Source organism: Lipotes vexillifer, unplaced genomic scaffold, assembly GCF_000442215.2.
Source record: "Lipotes vexillifer unplaced genomic scaffold, Lipotes_vexillifer_v1.1 scaffold639, whole genome shotgun sequence".
Classification (NCBI taxonomy): Eukaryota; Metazoa; Chordata; class Mammalia; order Artiodactyla; family Lipotidae; genus Lipotes; species Lipotes vexillifer.
The window spans coordinates 2,823,042-2,838,994 of NW_006786377.1; the positions used below are offsets into that span (position 1 = coordinate 2,823,042).

At 43.2% G+C, this 15,953-nt stretch overlaps 1 protein-coding gene across 1 annotated transcript in view; it reads right to left on the minus strand.

The window, feature by feature from the left end:
- Nucleotides 1-6,402: 6,402 nt before the first annotated feature.
- PLEKHG1 (pleckstrin homology and RhoGEF domain containing G1) overlaps nucleotides 6,403-15,953 on the minus strand; it is a 91,460-nt gene continuing 81,909 nt past the window's right edge. The window contains exons 14-15 of the mRNA XM_007458748.1: nucleotides 12,768-14,388; nucleotides 6,403-7,331 (exon numbers count right to left, since the gene is read on the minus strand). Of these exons, the coding sequence (XP_007458810.1) occupies nucleotides 6,403-7,331; nucleotides 12,768-14,388 (2,550 nt within the window). The remainder of the gene's footprint in view (nucleotides 7,332-12,767; nucleotides 14,389-15,953) is intronic.

Here is a 15,953-nt window from a genome sequence, read left to right on the forward strand (position 1 = left end):
CCTGTGCTCCGCAAATGGGAGAGGCCACAACAGTGAGAGGCCCGCATAACGCAGGAAAAAAAAAAAAAAAAAAAAAGGCAACCCTTCCGATCATACTGAATTGCATGGAAACGTGTGGCATTTTTGTGAATTGCATGGCTCAGCATGGCACAGCAGGCCCGAAAGAAGACTTCCCAACACTTCATGAACTATTCTGTATGGAAGGAAGGTTTCAATAGAAAAGATCAAGTTTAAAACTGTACACCTAAGCTAAATTGATTGGGAAGGGTGAGCCACCAAAACTAATTTGTTACTGGAATCCGTAATATGGAAATGACTCAGGCCATATAGATGTGCTGCAAAGCCATCTTGAAGAAGGCACTTTGGAGGCTGTTTTCAGTCGTCACCAAAAGCTTATGGCAATCCACACCTTTAAAGCGATACTCTCTTTTAATTAGATCTCACATTAAACTATAGTAGGGAATTCCCTGGCGGTCCAGTGGTTAGGAACTCGCGCTTTCACTGCCGAGGTGGGGCCTGGGTTCAATCCCTGATTGGGGAACTAAGATCCCTGCAAGCTGTGCAGCAGGGCCAAAAAAAAAGTATAATAAAGTTCACCTAGAAGCCATGTGGATTTTTTGTTTTCTGGGTTTTTTGAACTGAATTAACATACTTTCTAATCTTAAAAAATTGTAGGTGTTGACACTGATGGTCAACAATGGTCTGTCCCATTATGATATTATTAACTGCGATCTTATATGTAATTTTAAGAAATCACTTTAAGGTCTAGGACAGCAAATGCCTGTGCTGATCGAGCCAGTTAAAGTATTATACTCAACCTATTCAGGTCCTCATGGAGGCCTCTGTCCTCTGCTCACCTTCAACTCCCTCTTGGGCCCCACCCTGAAGTCATTCCAGATGAGAGCTATTTGGGTTCTTACACACTCATAATACACACTTGTAGGAGAGGATAGGAAAGGGAGAAAGATTTATGGAAGAAAACTTAAGGATCTTTCATATTCCCAGGTTTGTTTCATGGGGAAGTGTCAGGATCTCATTTGGAGATAGATATGTCTGAATCTGTTTATCCCAAACTCAAATATATATTGGTTTACTTAGGAAAAGTCAACTACCCTGGGAGGAAAGGGACTCTATTGTGTTGAAGCCCTTAAAAATGCATTAACTCACATTCTTGCCCTAGTGGATATAAATAATTTCAGTGCACTTTGAGATGACATTTGGACATAGGTCAAAGAAAGTTTGTTTCTGGAATAAGGAATATATATATCTGAAGTTAATATGATATTTATAAGTATATAGAGAAAGTGAGAGTGCATTTGCTCTATACTAGCCTCTATGCTAGGCCTGTGGTGAAGGAATCAACTTTGAACAAGACAGACACAAGCTCGGGTGTCAGGGTGTCAGAGTTTACTGTGCAGAACTGTATAGTAGAACACAGGCATGTTGATGGAAAGCTATAAAGCCTAAAGGTTCAGAGAGTTATAAGTGTTAAGAAGAAACACCTTCCTAGACCTGGAGAGTCACAAGAAGCTTCCAACAGATCAATTGGAACCTAAAGGATGATGATGTTGACCTTTTCTGACTTCAATCAACTAAAGCTTGGACTCTGTTGACCTTTGCCCCAATTCTATGCTGAATTCTCTGGCTCAAGCCCCTTCATGAATATGCAGGTACCCTTAGCTTAAAAACTTCCCCAACTTTGCTGTTAGGGGAGACACTGCTTTGCCTAAGATCCCTGGTGTTCTCCTTACTTGTTGCAAGTAATAAATCCTTCTCAGGACCTTTGGCATGGTTGTGTCTTTTAGCTTGACACCCACCAAGAGGGGAACCCAATTTTGGGGTAACAATGTGATTGTTCTGAGACACTCTCTATGGGTTTCCTGCATGTTGCATCTCTTCCTGTCTTGTATCCATCGGTCTTGTTCTGGGCTAGTGTTGAAAGGATATTTGCATAGCAAACGACCTTGGAAAATAGAGAGTGTTTCCCTCCAGGGCAGAGGGCAGATAAGTTTGCTGCCCACGGTGTAAGATAATGCCTCCCTCCAGGGTCAAAGATTGGGTGGGTTTGCCAGTAGCTCTTAGATAAGATTCCTAAATCCAGTATTCCTCAGCTGTGAAACCAACTCACTGTGTGTGTGTAGCACATACTTGGGATGCTCTGCAGGCCCCTGGGGGCCTGGAGAAGCAAGGGAAACCAATGCTTTTTTTTTTTTGCTGCCTATCCTGCCGGGAGTGATCATGACCTCTGATACAGAGGCAAGCGAACTTGTTAGCGTGCAAGCTGAGTAAAATCCCAGACCCTCCACAGTTCTTAATAGTGATTTTTGAGCTGAGTGTTGAGGACCTGGCAGGTTTTCTCCTGGATCGTACATAGTGGGAGGGTCACGCAGGCAAAGGGAGCAGCTCCTATAAAGGCAGAGAGAGATTTGGAGGACTTTCTAGAAGATTGGATTCTGTTTGTGTTTAGAAGTATTATGCCGGCTAAGATTTGGGAGGATAGAGGTGCACAAGTCCGAAAATGGGGAAAACTGGCAAGACAAACAGGTAGGAAGCTAGCGCGACAACATCATCTCTTATGTTCGGGGCTTCAGGTAGTTGAGGCTTCAGGCTAATCTTTACCATTGAAAGAGAACTGGGAGTCCTTACAGCCGATAAGGACTTTGCTGTTTTTACTTCTCTTGCCTAATAACAGTTTGTTCTTTTGTTCCCTTGAGATCATTAAGTACTGAGACCTGTTCAAGGAAAGCGTTTTGGCCAGGCTGAGCTCCCAGAATGGCTTAGGCCCAAAATGGCTTCCTCGCCTGTTTTCTTTCTCCAGGGATCTGCTACCCTATTGGCTTACAGGATGATTTTCACCTTTAAATTCCATCCTCAGATCTCGGAGTCACCTCATCAGAAGCCAGCCCCAAACAGGCTAGATCTAATATATATATTTTTTAAAGGCGGAAATCTGGATTTTCATGTTAAACCTTTTTAAAACTGTATAAACCAGATTCAGACTCTGGGCCACCAGTTTACAGCCTTTGATTTAACTAGTCTATACAAGAAGGAATCTGCTTACCCATGGTCTTGTGATGCTTATATGGAGAGCCATACCTTGCCATACAAACAATAGAATATTTGGGGGCTTGTGCTTGCCCCGTAGAGCGGATGATTTACTATCCAAGCCCTGTTCTTTTACGTTTGAGCTGAATAAACGTGGTTTTAGAACTAATGAAGTGGAACTGCTTGCTTCTCTTCCTTTCCTATTGTATGATGCATTGTGAATACGCTATTGTCCGGAAAATCAAGCTTTGTTCTTTCTCAGAGATACACAAAGTGGGCTTGGCCCGTGGGCTTGCACCACCAGAGTACAGTAGGCAAGTTTGTCTTTTGGCACCAAAAAAACTTCAGCATTCTGCGCCCTTCCCCTCTACCTCACCTGACTTTAACCCCACAGCTGCAAGTCATACTACTCTATGATCTCACACCATCAAAACCCGTTACCCGGAAAGGCACTTACTTGGTCTAAGGGGAATTTCAGAGAAGGGTATGATAATCCCAGGCTAAATTCAATATTTGAAAAGTAATCAAAAGATACAGAAAATGGTCAGTCACAGGCCACTGAAACATGGTATATCATCACTACCCTGAACCATTTTCTTTTTTTTGTGGGGGGGGGGGGCATGCTGCTCAGCTTGTGGGATTTTAGTTTTCTGACCAGGGATTGAACCTGTGCACCCTGCAGTGGAAGCTGTGAGTCCACTGGTCTAACCACTGGACCGCCAGGGAATTCTACCCTGAACCATTTTCTGCACAGCTCATAAGGCAAAGTATTATAACTGAGTATAGTTCAGAAAAATCTTGATCTTTCTAGAATTAACACATTAATTCACACTGTATTTTACTTTGTACTTTACAAACTTTATTAAATAATGAGCATTACTAACTTTCATTATCATATATACAGTATTTAAACTATGTTTTCCTAGATGCATGGGTTTTTGTTTGTTTGTTTTTCTGGGGGTTTTTTGCACAAAGAATAGAGTAGGTGAAAAGTGAACTTATATAAAAAAAAATTGAACCTTCAGTACAGAGACCTAGTAAGAACTTGACATCCATTTAAGTACATATAACTCTTTTTCCCCAATTATATACATCCCTACCCCACCTCCTGAAGAAACTATTTTAAACAAAAGCACTCACTGAATAACTTTGAGGGAAAATACGAACTTGATTATATATATACACACAGATCTCAAAATCTGTATCCTGGCTGACAGAACGGATGTATAGAACTGCAGATTTGTCCTAGAACCTAAAGACAACCATACAGACATTTTATACAGTATGACAGCAGCCTCCGTGCAGCAGGGTGTGTTCCTATAAGTGACATCAAAGTCGTGCAACAGGACATTGGTGTGGAGAATTAATAATTTCTGAGAGTAAGACACCAGAGCAACATGGATAATACAGAATTGGGGTCTTACAAACCAAAAAGCGGAGAAGTGGGAAACTGCATTCCCGGGACAAGAAAAGTCAGGTAACTTTGTTTTGTAAACGCCCTTACAAATACCTCTAGCAAGTCTGAGAATCTATACTCAGTTATGGTGCTTCTCTTTTCTGATACTGCTTATTCTTGAAAACTCATATCATGTTTAAAGACGGGCAATGAAAGAAGGAATGGTTCCAGAACAATGCTTGTCAGTATGGACTTTGTTTTCTAAGCTACAAGAAGAAAGTACAGTATGGAGAAAGAAGAAACTTAGGTTATTTTTTGTTACTTAAAAAGGAAAACGAATGCCTTAGGTACCTGTGTATAAAATAAGGATGGTCACATTTTATGTTTTTAAGAAAAAGAGGCATAGCACTTAAAGAGAGAAAAAGAATTATGGTAGATGTCACTGATTCAAATCAATATCATTGCTTATCTTTAAATGAAAAGCCCAGATCCCCTTTCCCTACACAGATTATCATATCTTTTAAGATGAAAACTGAGAGGGTGGGGAAGAGGCTACAGAATGTAAAATGGCTTAAAGTGAGAATGCGAAAGCCACTGTTCGAGAACACATACTTGTTATGTTGACTGGAGTCTTCAATAAAATATTTTTATAAAGTGGCAATAAATCTGCCTTCATTTTTCTCTTTAGCTTGTTTAATTTTGTGTTTTACTCACAAGGTCTTGCTTTTGTTTTTGTTTCCTTCCATAAAGAGTTGTATTAATACATAATATCACAATGAACCACTATTTAAAGACCATAATTACAACTTAAACGATGTGATTAGTCAGAATTTAGTAACCAAAGATTCTGCTACATGCCCCCAAACAATGAAAAAAGACCCCCATATTATGTCTGGATTAGAAAATAAATTTCACTACAGTCAATAAAATTCTCAAGGCTGGGACCAGGTCATTTGGCTGAGTATAAAATTCATGAAAGGACATCTGAAAAACTGCTCTGGGAAGAGTAGCTTTAAAGCGCTTTGTTTTATTTTAGTTTATGGTTTACTTCATGTTGATAAGAAACAGGCACAAAAAGTAGTGAAGGGTTCTATCTTCTCCCCATCCCCAACTGTCATATGATGGGATAATCAAGTTGTACCCAGATGTCAGCCCATCTTTTCTAATAAGTCAATTTGCATTTTCTTGCACTTGGCTTTAAACCATTAAGGGAATCACTCATTTAACCCCATGAAATGTAAAATAAGTGATGAGCAGCACATTCTCCAGGCCTTGTTCAGGAAAACAGGGAAGGATTTTTACTTACAGAAAATTGGTCATGATACATTCTAATTTCCAATAGTTACAATTTTCTGCCTTATAATGAACTAGATGCAGGAATACCAGCATAGAAACCCTAAAATGGGTACCTAGACAATACTCCAATTAGAGATCCCCCGTTTAAGTTATTCTAGGGTCTTGGCACAAATTTAACAAAAATGTCAGAGGTAAGCATAATCCTTTAAACAGCTTTAGTTTCCTTTCTTTTTAAAAAACATGAAAAGTCCTCCTTGATGCCTTTGAGTCCTAGTATACCTGTGGCTTCTGGATAATAGGAAATGATTATTGCATTTCTTAAAGTCTGGGCACTAATTGTCAGGATATGGGAAAAAATACCATGGCCATCATGTTTAAAAAAAAAAAAAAAAAAAAAAAGCCTAAAATTTTCAAGTAAGATTGACTTACATGAAACACGAAGACCATCAACATCAGAAAACACAGTGTTAGATGCTAACATTTGCTACAGTACAATCCTGGCTGGATCGCCAGCTGTTTCAAAAAGTTGTGCTGTTAAAGAAAGTATACTTTACATCTCTGGTTATTACAAAACTGTTCTAATCTGGTACATACAAAACATCTCTCAGTATCTCTAATTCATGAGCACAGTAAGAAGTTAATTCAGGCAGCTACTCTTAAGAACCTTAGGCAAAGCTGCTTGAACTAAGACACTGGAATTTTTCCCTTAGAGACTGGACAATATTTTGCTGACTGGGAGATGGCCCCTTCCAGAGATAGTCATTCAGTTTGTCAGAATCACTGTATGATGTCAGATATGGTCCAAGTTTGCTGCTTATTGGCTCATCTTCTTCTGACTTGATCTCCACATAGTCATCTTCATCTCCTTCAGTCTCTTTGAAATTGGAAAAATAGTTCTGGGTAGCTATTTGGGCACTTAAAGGTAAATTTCTATTTACTACCAGAACTTTCTGCGAGTCTTGGAGTGTGAGATCTGAGTGTTTTTCAGTGCCCTGTTGACCTGGGTCAGCAATACCTGGCACCAAATCCTGGTGACTCTCCCACCTTGAACTTCTGTGTAAAGAGAGCAGCTGTTTCTTTCCCATTTCACTAGGGTAGTTGATGGAGTCCGCGGACTTGTTTATCAGGATGGAAGAAGATGACTGGGACCTGTTATGAGGCTGAGATTTAGCACTGATTCCTTTCCGTCCCAGAGAGTTGTAAAGATGGCCTTGACAGGAGTTCTCTTTGTTGGGCTGGCTGACCACCACGCTGTGTCTCTGCCCAGAGCCCAGCAGAGGCTCAGAGATTTGGAGAGAAGGCACGGAGCAAGCTGCAGACAGTTGTCTTGGGGTACTTTTTGTGTTGATCTCTAAAGTGGGATATTTTGACTTCAAGTCTTGCTCTGGCTGGGGACAGAAATCTGCTAACTCTCCATTACTATAGGTTGAATGCAAAAGCCAATCCTCGCTACCATGTTGGGTGTGGGAAGGTGATGCAGAGCTGAGATTGGAGGACTCTTGAGGGCTGGCCCAGCCATCCTTCTGAGTCTTAAAGGGGGTTTCTCTGAATACGATCTGGTCATACAGTTGGGAATACTCAGCAATCCTGGCACCTGGAAGGCAAATATTAAAATGATAAATATATACAGGATCATTTCTACATGCAAAGATTTAAAAAATAAGAACATTCTAGCAACATATTAAAAAAATTTAAACAGTAGACAGGACTTTTAAGTTTGAGGATAAGAAATCATCAAATACTAAGCAACACAAACTAATAAAATCATCTAATTCTGGATTATTTTATTTATTTCAACAGCAGGTCTGCAAGCGTTCCCTGTTTGTAACGACAATTTCTAGTGTTCTTTACAAGCATGGAATAGTGTGTCAGTGCTAAAAACAGGCAACATAAAAATAAGAGTCAGCACTTAAACCCTGGTCAATGAAAAATAACTCAAGTAGTCATTAAAAGAAGCATGACCACAATCCACCCTGCAATGGCTACCCCTGCCTCACCAGTCTTGATTGTTCTCAGACAACTACCCCCAGCAGAGTCTGCTCCCAGCGGCTGTTCCTGCACTTCTTGTTTCCAGGCAGCCCTCCACTGCCACTGTCTCGGGATGGAGACAGGAGGTCCTCCCTTCAAAACCACATGTACTGACTGATCCTTACATCCTTTCCTATCACCGAGAAGCCGGGCACTGAAATCTATGCTTCCAAGACATTAAGAATGAACCATCCTGTGCACACAATCCATAATCTAATGCTCTCTAGTACTGGCTGCAGAACAGGGTTTTACCATTATTTCCACGAAAGCTATTGCCACTTCAAATTAAGCTATGAGGCCACTATCCTCTCTGCTTCACTTCTGAGTACAGACATCTCTAAAGACATTAACAGAACCATGATATAGATACAGAGAATTCTCTTGGGTCAGGAATGATTAAAAAGAGAGAGCCCAGAGATGTCAATTTCAAGAGCCGTGTCCCCCCACCTCCCAATCCAGGTACCCACATGACCACCCTAGAATCAAAGAATTCCATGAATCCTATAGATCACTCTGACCACATCTACGCAGTCTCTATAGAGGGCATCTACTCTATATATGATGACCAGCAAGTGACATTATAATTTTTTCCTGTTTAAGCTATTTATATTTTTAGTAACCTGTTGTTAGTAAATTATTCCTTGAATTTAAACTAAATATTTAGTTGAGTTTCTGCTGTTTCTTTCAAGTTTGCCTTCTATGGGGACAGACAACAATGTGCTGTTGTTCTGTGTGCCCTTTAAGTGCAACCCCCTCAGACTACTTGCCCCTTAGTCCCCGGAATCAGAATAAATAGTGTTTATCTTCTCATTATAGATCCTACATTCATTCAGATCCTTCAGACTTTCAAGTCCAAATTCCTTGGAAGGACAGAGATTATTAGTTTAGAATTTGCAGTAACAAAAACTTGAGCTATTACACCTTAAAGGGCATAGTAAAGACTCTCAATACCAGTTAAGATTTGGTAAAACCCCCTAAGAGACTGGAAGTCTACATAGACACCAAGGTGCCCTTGTTAGCCATCCTGAAATATACAACGTTTCGTTAACTATGAAACCCGACCAATGTTAGCTGGACCTTTAGGCTTGTCTTTGGTTAGCAGTCCCACCTCAAAGTCAAGACGGTTCTTCCCAAGCCATTCTCACCTACACTGTGGCTCTGAGCCTGATCCCACAGCTGAATCAGGAAGGCTTTGAACTTCTACAAAGTTCCAAGAAAATGACAATTTGAGAGAAAGCAGTGAGAGCCAATTTAAAAAAATTCAGTTAAACTATTGCAGCATCAAAATTTAACTATAAAGTCTTGTAAGAACAAATAGCTCTTGACTTTAGAACATGGCGGCCCAGATCACCTGAAACCACATATTATCCAAAATATCCATAGTGTTTCTCATGCCTTTTTCTTCTTTATCACACTCTCTTCTTCCTTTGCTTAATCAAATCCTATTTACCTCTCAAGACCCTCTATCTATAAGCTTTATCACTTCTATGAATCCTTCTCTAACTGATTTCTCTGAAGTCTTATATGCACCACAATACTTAGCTATTGGTTGTGTACGCATGCTTGCACACAATCTTGTGCTGCTAGTTATTGTATCTAAGCTGGTTTATTATTCCTTTTAATCTTGGAGAACAATCCCCACAGAAAACCAAGCACAGCTCTAGGCAGAAACTGGTCTCAAGAACTACTTAATTACCCAGTTAATTTTTGGACTGCCTCCATTTATTCTAAACATAGTGTTAAGAACAAATGTGCTCTAAGACTATACCACTGAGAGTCGAAAGGCAGAGTACAATTTGGGCATAGCAGGAAATGGGGAAGCAGGAAGACAGCCTTTAGTAAAATGCTATGTAAACATATATATTATAGACAACTCATAATGGGCACAGTTTATCTTTGGATAATAAAAAGTTGACCATTTATAAATTTGGAATAGAAAGTACCTCACAAGTAGACAACATACTGTGCCGATCTAAGTTTTTGTTTTGTTGGTCTCAGCTTGACCTTCTAAGAGAGTCTATAACTTGCTTGATGCCAACATGAACATGAGACAAGCTTCCAGAGCATCGGCTGTTATTAACTAGATACCCTTAGTCAGATGTACAGGAAATAGCCAGCCCAAGATGACACTTCTAGCCTAAAAAGCTTAGTATTAGTCAGCTGGATCAAAATTCCCCCTCATTCTTAGTTCTGGCATTCATAGTCCTCATAGAACATGTACATTATCATGATGCGACAACGTCAGGGCTATCTCTGGTTTATTCCTCTTTTGTAAGTTTAGAAGGTAGAATTCTTATCATTCCAGATAAAAATTTGAAGTGATCCTTGTTGACAGAAGTATGAACTATACTGTTTTCAAGACAGAGATTAAAGTCAACATTTCAGATGTTGCTTGTGGTGTAGCACAAAGCATAAAAGGTTATCTTGCCTTCCCTACTTTACACAAGGAGGAAAATTCCTCAAGCCTGTACGGAGTTTTCTCCCACAGAGAACATCACCAAAAAAACGAAGAGTGTGGGGGGGACCCCAAAGGCTTCCTTGGCCTCAAAGACTGTCAGGAGTCAGGCATAATGGGACAAGATGGCCGGCATGCCGCAACAGGCTCCAAAAGGTGGGAGGGGCTAGACCTGGTTGGGTGATTTACAGGCGGAAGTCTGGCCCAGGGCCTGTAGACCCCGGCTGGAGCGTTCAATAAAGGTGCTGGAGAGTTTCAGCAGGTGAATAGGGCGCCCCTCCTTCCGCACAACACCGAGAGCAAGCTCCTGGCAAAGTGGCAAGGCCCATACGGAGAAGTCTGGAGAATCGGTCCATTCGATTACGACGTCCTGTGCCCAGATAAACAAGAGAGAGAAAAGGAGTCATCACGTCAACTGATTGAAAGCCTGGCGGGCACAGGAAGTGGTCTCGATCCACCCAGATGGAAGATTCTTCAGGTCTGAGAGATGGCAGGCCCTAGGGACACGCTCCTGCCAGCCAGCAGGGGGAGACACTGGCTGGCTCAGAAGATGACTCTGGAGAGATCTTCTCTTGGAGAGAATGTCAATAGTAGCCTACCATGTCAAGAAAGGGCCCAGACACAGAGCTATGATCCTACAGGAGCCCAAGAAGACACGAGTAGGCAAAACAGAAAGAACAAACAAAAACGGGGGGGGGGGGAAAGCAAAAGAAAACCCCAAAGGGAAATCTATTAATACTTAAAAGGTGGGTAAAAAAGACTATTCAAGGTAGTTGTAAGCCCTGATGATTCAGTATTGAAGACCTTGCTTCTACCAGGGTTGGAGCTTCGCATGTTAATGGATGGTCCACATTCCAAACAACCAGCCTCAGGCAATTACCACTTTTTAAACAACAGTCTGCTGGCTTAATCAATCCATCATCATCGGAAACCTTAGTATTATATTTTCTCTCATTCTGAGGCACCCTAGCCCAGATTCAGTCAGTGGTTGCATGGCCAACACACTACTGGTTCTAGTGCCATATGTACTCCAAAACAGTCCGCCTGCAGCTGGAACTCAGTCACTTTTTCTATCTGTAACAACAAACCAGTTTAGCAACACTAGCGTTGGAAAAGGGACTAATTCAAGCATATTACTGCAAGGAGAAAAATATATGCGACCTAGTCTCTCACATTCATATAAAAATCACATTTAATCTTTACCTAACTTAAAAAGAAGGCCAAGGCACAGAGAGTCTGTAAAATCCTTCAGGTAACATTTCCAGGGCTTAACTTCCCTATGTGTTAAGAAATATTACTGTGTGATTGATTAGCTCTGGAAAAAGAGTAAACTTAGGTAATTCTTAAACACTCCCAAACTTAAAAAAACTTTTTTTTCCTACAGATTCTTGTCATGCAACTTGTGAGTCCATTTAGGACTTGGATACCCTCTTCTGATTCTCTGATTTCCACCTAAGAAAGCAGTCCCAAAGAAAGGAGATAGGTGGCATCAAGTTGGCCAGATGAGCCATGCCGCCACCAAGCTAACCAACGAAACATACCCTGATACTGAGCCATCTGGTTTTTATTTTTAATTGGAGAACTGTCTCTTCTCATTCGATACAGAGACAATCCTTTGTCAGAAGATCTAGGGCTGGGATTCTTAAAACAGGATCAAAAGTCCACACTTTAAAAAAAAATTCAGTTCCTGGGCCTAATCCCAGAATTCTCTCTGGGTCTGGAGGTGAAAAACTCCTCAGGTGAGAGTCAGCACCCTCAGGTTTTTTTTTTCTTTCCATGACAATCCAGTGCTTAATTCACATCATGCCCTTCCACTGAGAACCCTGTGTAATTTATCCAGGGGATATGTACTTCTTTACAATAGAGGAAAAGTCAAACTGATCCTCTCATTCCTAAACCCTAATGGTACCAATATCACGCACGTGATCCTGGTTTGGTTCTGCCCAAAAAGGAGGCTTGACTCAAAGAATTAAACTTCTTGGAAGCATACAGGAGAATACCAAATGAGACAGTATTAAGTGCATTACAGCAGCTATTCAAAAAAAGCAACTAGAAAATGTAACACATGAGAAAACAGCCGAGTTACAGTGTGAACAGCTAAAAAACATGCAAAAAGGCCTCCTTTTTGTCTTTGTTAGGATGAGTAGGCATTTTTGTTAGGATTCCGGAGCAAAGAGCGATCCTATTCCGGATTCGTCCACACCTTAAACTCTTACCCTGCCACCCAGCTACCCCTTCCTAACACACTGAAACTGAACCTGACGGCTGTTTTTCAGCTCTAGATTATATTAGAGAACACTGCTTCCAAATATCATATCTGGAGTGATGATGTCACAGACACCAGGAAACCCTCCAGACCCAATCGCCTCCCACTGGTGAGATGTGGTGGGTGCAGGGCCGGCCTCATCTGTGCGTCAGTGAGTCTGGGGTCTCTCTGTGAGAATGAACATCTGGGTGACAGCACCCTCACGGTGCTAAGGATACTGAGAACCAGAACATGGCTCTCTCCCAGTCCTCGGAAGGAGAAGGGCAGAGCGGGAGACATACCGATGGCGGGCCCGCCCTGCTTCTTTTCTTCTAGGATGGCCGCCAAGTCCCTGGGAACCTGCTTCTGCAGTTGGCTGCCAGGCGGCTGCTCCAGCTCCGGGCTTTTCACCTTTAACAGCTGATTTGCCTTCTTGATCTTCTGACTGTACTGCCTGGCCATCAGGAAAACCCTGCTCCTGCTCTTGTCTGCGGTGTCCATGCCGGGGTCAGGGTTCTTCAGGTCTGCAGGGGACAGGCTGCTGCCAGCCACGTCGTAGGGACTCTCCACGGGCGGCAGGTCACTGACCAGCGACAGCCGGTGGAGACTCAGGTAGGAGCCGTCTTTGGAGGCCGGGGTTAGGTCAAGCGTGCAGGAGACCGGCCCCGGCCTGTCTCTGGGCGGCACGAGGAGAGCCCGGTCCGCGGGCAGGGAACGTGGGGAGCGCGCGCCCAGCTCCGGGGCGCTGCCCGCCAGCGGCCGCTCCTGAACGTCGTCTTTGCTAACGGGAAACGCCGCCAGAAGCCGGTCTCTGGCTTTCACTTCGTTTTTCTTGATGTAATTTTCCAGGTCATTCCAGATTTCATCTACTTCTTCAGACAGTTTATCGGAGATGGACCGATCAGCTATGGACAAGTTGCAGCCGAAGGAATTATAGAACAAACTCAGATAATCGTTATCGGAGGGTCCCGGGGGGTGGGGCGCCTCGTCCTCGCTGAACTGGAGGCTGTCCTGGGAAACAGAGGCCCTCAGACTGTCACAGCACCCCAGGTCGGCCTCCAGGCCCAGGAAGGTGCTCCTCTTGGGGCGCTCTAGGCTGCTGCGCTTGAAGTCCCGGGAGGGCGCATCTGCGAGCCCGATGGCGTCGTAGACATGCTCCTCCACCACCTGGAGCTCGCGTGAGCTTCGGTCCCACGCCTCCCGGCCTGGGGGAGCGCCATCTCTCTGGGGGTGCAGAGGGCTCTTCCCTGGGCTTGCCGGCCTCTTTGAGAAGGCCAGCTCCGGGGTGCTCTCGGGGCGAGCAGAGTCCCTGGCTGATTTGGGGGGAGGGGCTTCAGCTTCTTCCCGTTTAGCCACCATCAGTTTCAAGTCCTCATAACTTATGTTATCATAGACATGGTCTATGTCATCAATGGTCAACTCTACAGAGGACCCGAAGGGAGTCATCCCGTCCCGCCCCTCTGTTTTAGGGTCATTCTGCAGTTCCCTTCGGGAGCTGTACTGAGGGCTGTCACTGTCCCTATTTCTCATGTCAGGGGGACACGTGTTGCTCTCGCCAGCACTGCTGGCCCGCCGCACAACCCTGTGGCCGGAGCTGGGGGTCTCCGAGGACTCGACCTGTCCCATGTGCCAACTGCAAGGTCGACTGGAAGTGCTGTCTTCACACAGTCGGGCAGAGTTCAGATCCGAAGCAGAGAAGGATGGCAGGAACATCTGATAATCATCTTCGTCCTCCTCGTTCTCCTGCGGAGACCGCCGACTGGGGAACAAGGCCTGCCGGATCTGGTGGTCCGTCCAGATGCTTCTGACGGTCCCGCCCCCGCGAAGCGCCCTGATAATGGCGGAACTGCTCGGCTGACTGTTCCTCTGGGCGGGAGACGGCCCTGCTGAAGTCAGCTGGGGAGACCCTTCCTCTCTGGAAACCTGAGGAGGACAGACACATATCGATTGAATCGTAGCACCACAGGACACATAACTTAGGATGTTCTCCTGTATTTACACATTGCCTCTCCTGCCAGACTGTGATATTCTTAAAGAAAATGATCAGTAAACATTGTTGATTTTCTTTCTTTCTTTTTTTTTTTTTTTTGCGGTACGCGGGCCTCTCACTGCTGTGGCCTCTCCCGTTGCGGAGCACAGGCTCCGGACGCACAGGCTCAGCGGCCATGGCTCACGGGCCCAGCCGCTCCGCGGCACGTAGGATCTTCCCGGACCGGGGCACGAACCCGTGTCCCCTGCACCGGCAGGCGGACTCTCAACCACTGTGCCACCAGGGAAGCCCAAACATTGTTGATTTTAACTGAGTTGAAAAGCACGTCAGATTTTTTGCAAAAGGAGCAGAAAGGACAGGAACTGCTATTTGCTTAGAAATAAGCTAGGCCATTTGAAGACATTCTCCAAACTTAACATTCACAATCACTCTTTGAAATAGATATGATTGTACCAGTTTCACAGTAAGGAAATCTAGGCTCTTAGGATTCAGTAACATGTTCTCCCCCAGCAGTGGAAAGGCTAGCATGTAAACCCAGGTTTGACTCCAAATACCTTTCCCCACTGCAGGGAATTGGCTAAACACAGAAAACTCTTAGATATTTCTAATAATTCCGATGTGTTCTCAGTAAATAACATTATATAAATGAACATATATAGGTGTCAAGGGCCATGGTATCTGATTTCTATTTGGGGTTTGATTCTTAGCGGTCTTACTGTGGTTTCCGGTCTACGAGAAACACCCCTGTCGGTGATCTGACTGCACCCCCAAGGGTTTTCCTTTAAATCTGCAGACCTGCATGAACCTGACCAGCACTGCCTTGGTTTATAGATTCTAGGCAAAAGAGGCTTTGTTGCAGGAATTTAATTTAATCCAATACTGAGCTAATGAAATTTTTACTTTCTTTCAAAATACATTTAATTAACCAATATTTAGATGCCAATTAGGAAGTAAAATATGAGTGACATTAACAATTTTTAATCAGAGAAAACAATGGGTCTGTTATAACTTGGAACCTTTCCTGATGGAGCTCCATTTTGCAGATAGGGAGTGGATTGCCCTCTGATGCCCTCTGTGGGTATTGGGATTAGCTTCAAAGATTTGAAAGGGTTAAGACAGGTTCAAACTAATTAGTACCAGGGGTATATTTTCTGGTCAAAACACTATAGTAACCTACTGGAAATGTCAAATTAGCAAGAATTTTTCATCACTGATCAATGAAATTGGGATACATATTACCTTGGAATATCCACCTATTAATATGTCTGTCTGTCTGCTTACTTGCCTGTCTGTCTATCAGGGAGGGCAAAGATAAAATTTTATCCTGAATGTTGTTTTTCTATTAAAAATTTAAAGCTAAAAACATCTAATTAGTCATTTAATCTTTTGTTCACTTTTTTCAAATAGTAAAAATGTGGGGCTTCCCTGGTGGCGCAGTGGTTGAGAGTCCGCCTGCTGATGCAGGGGACACGGGTTCGTGCCCCGGTCCGGGAAGATC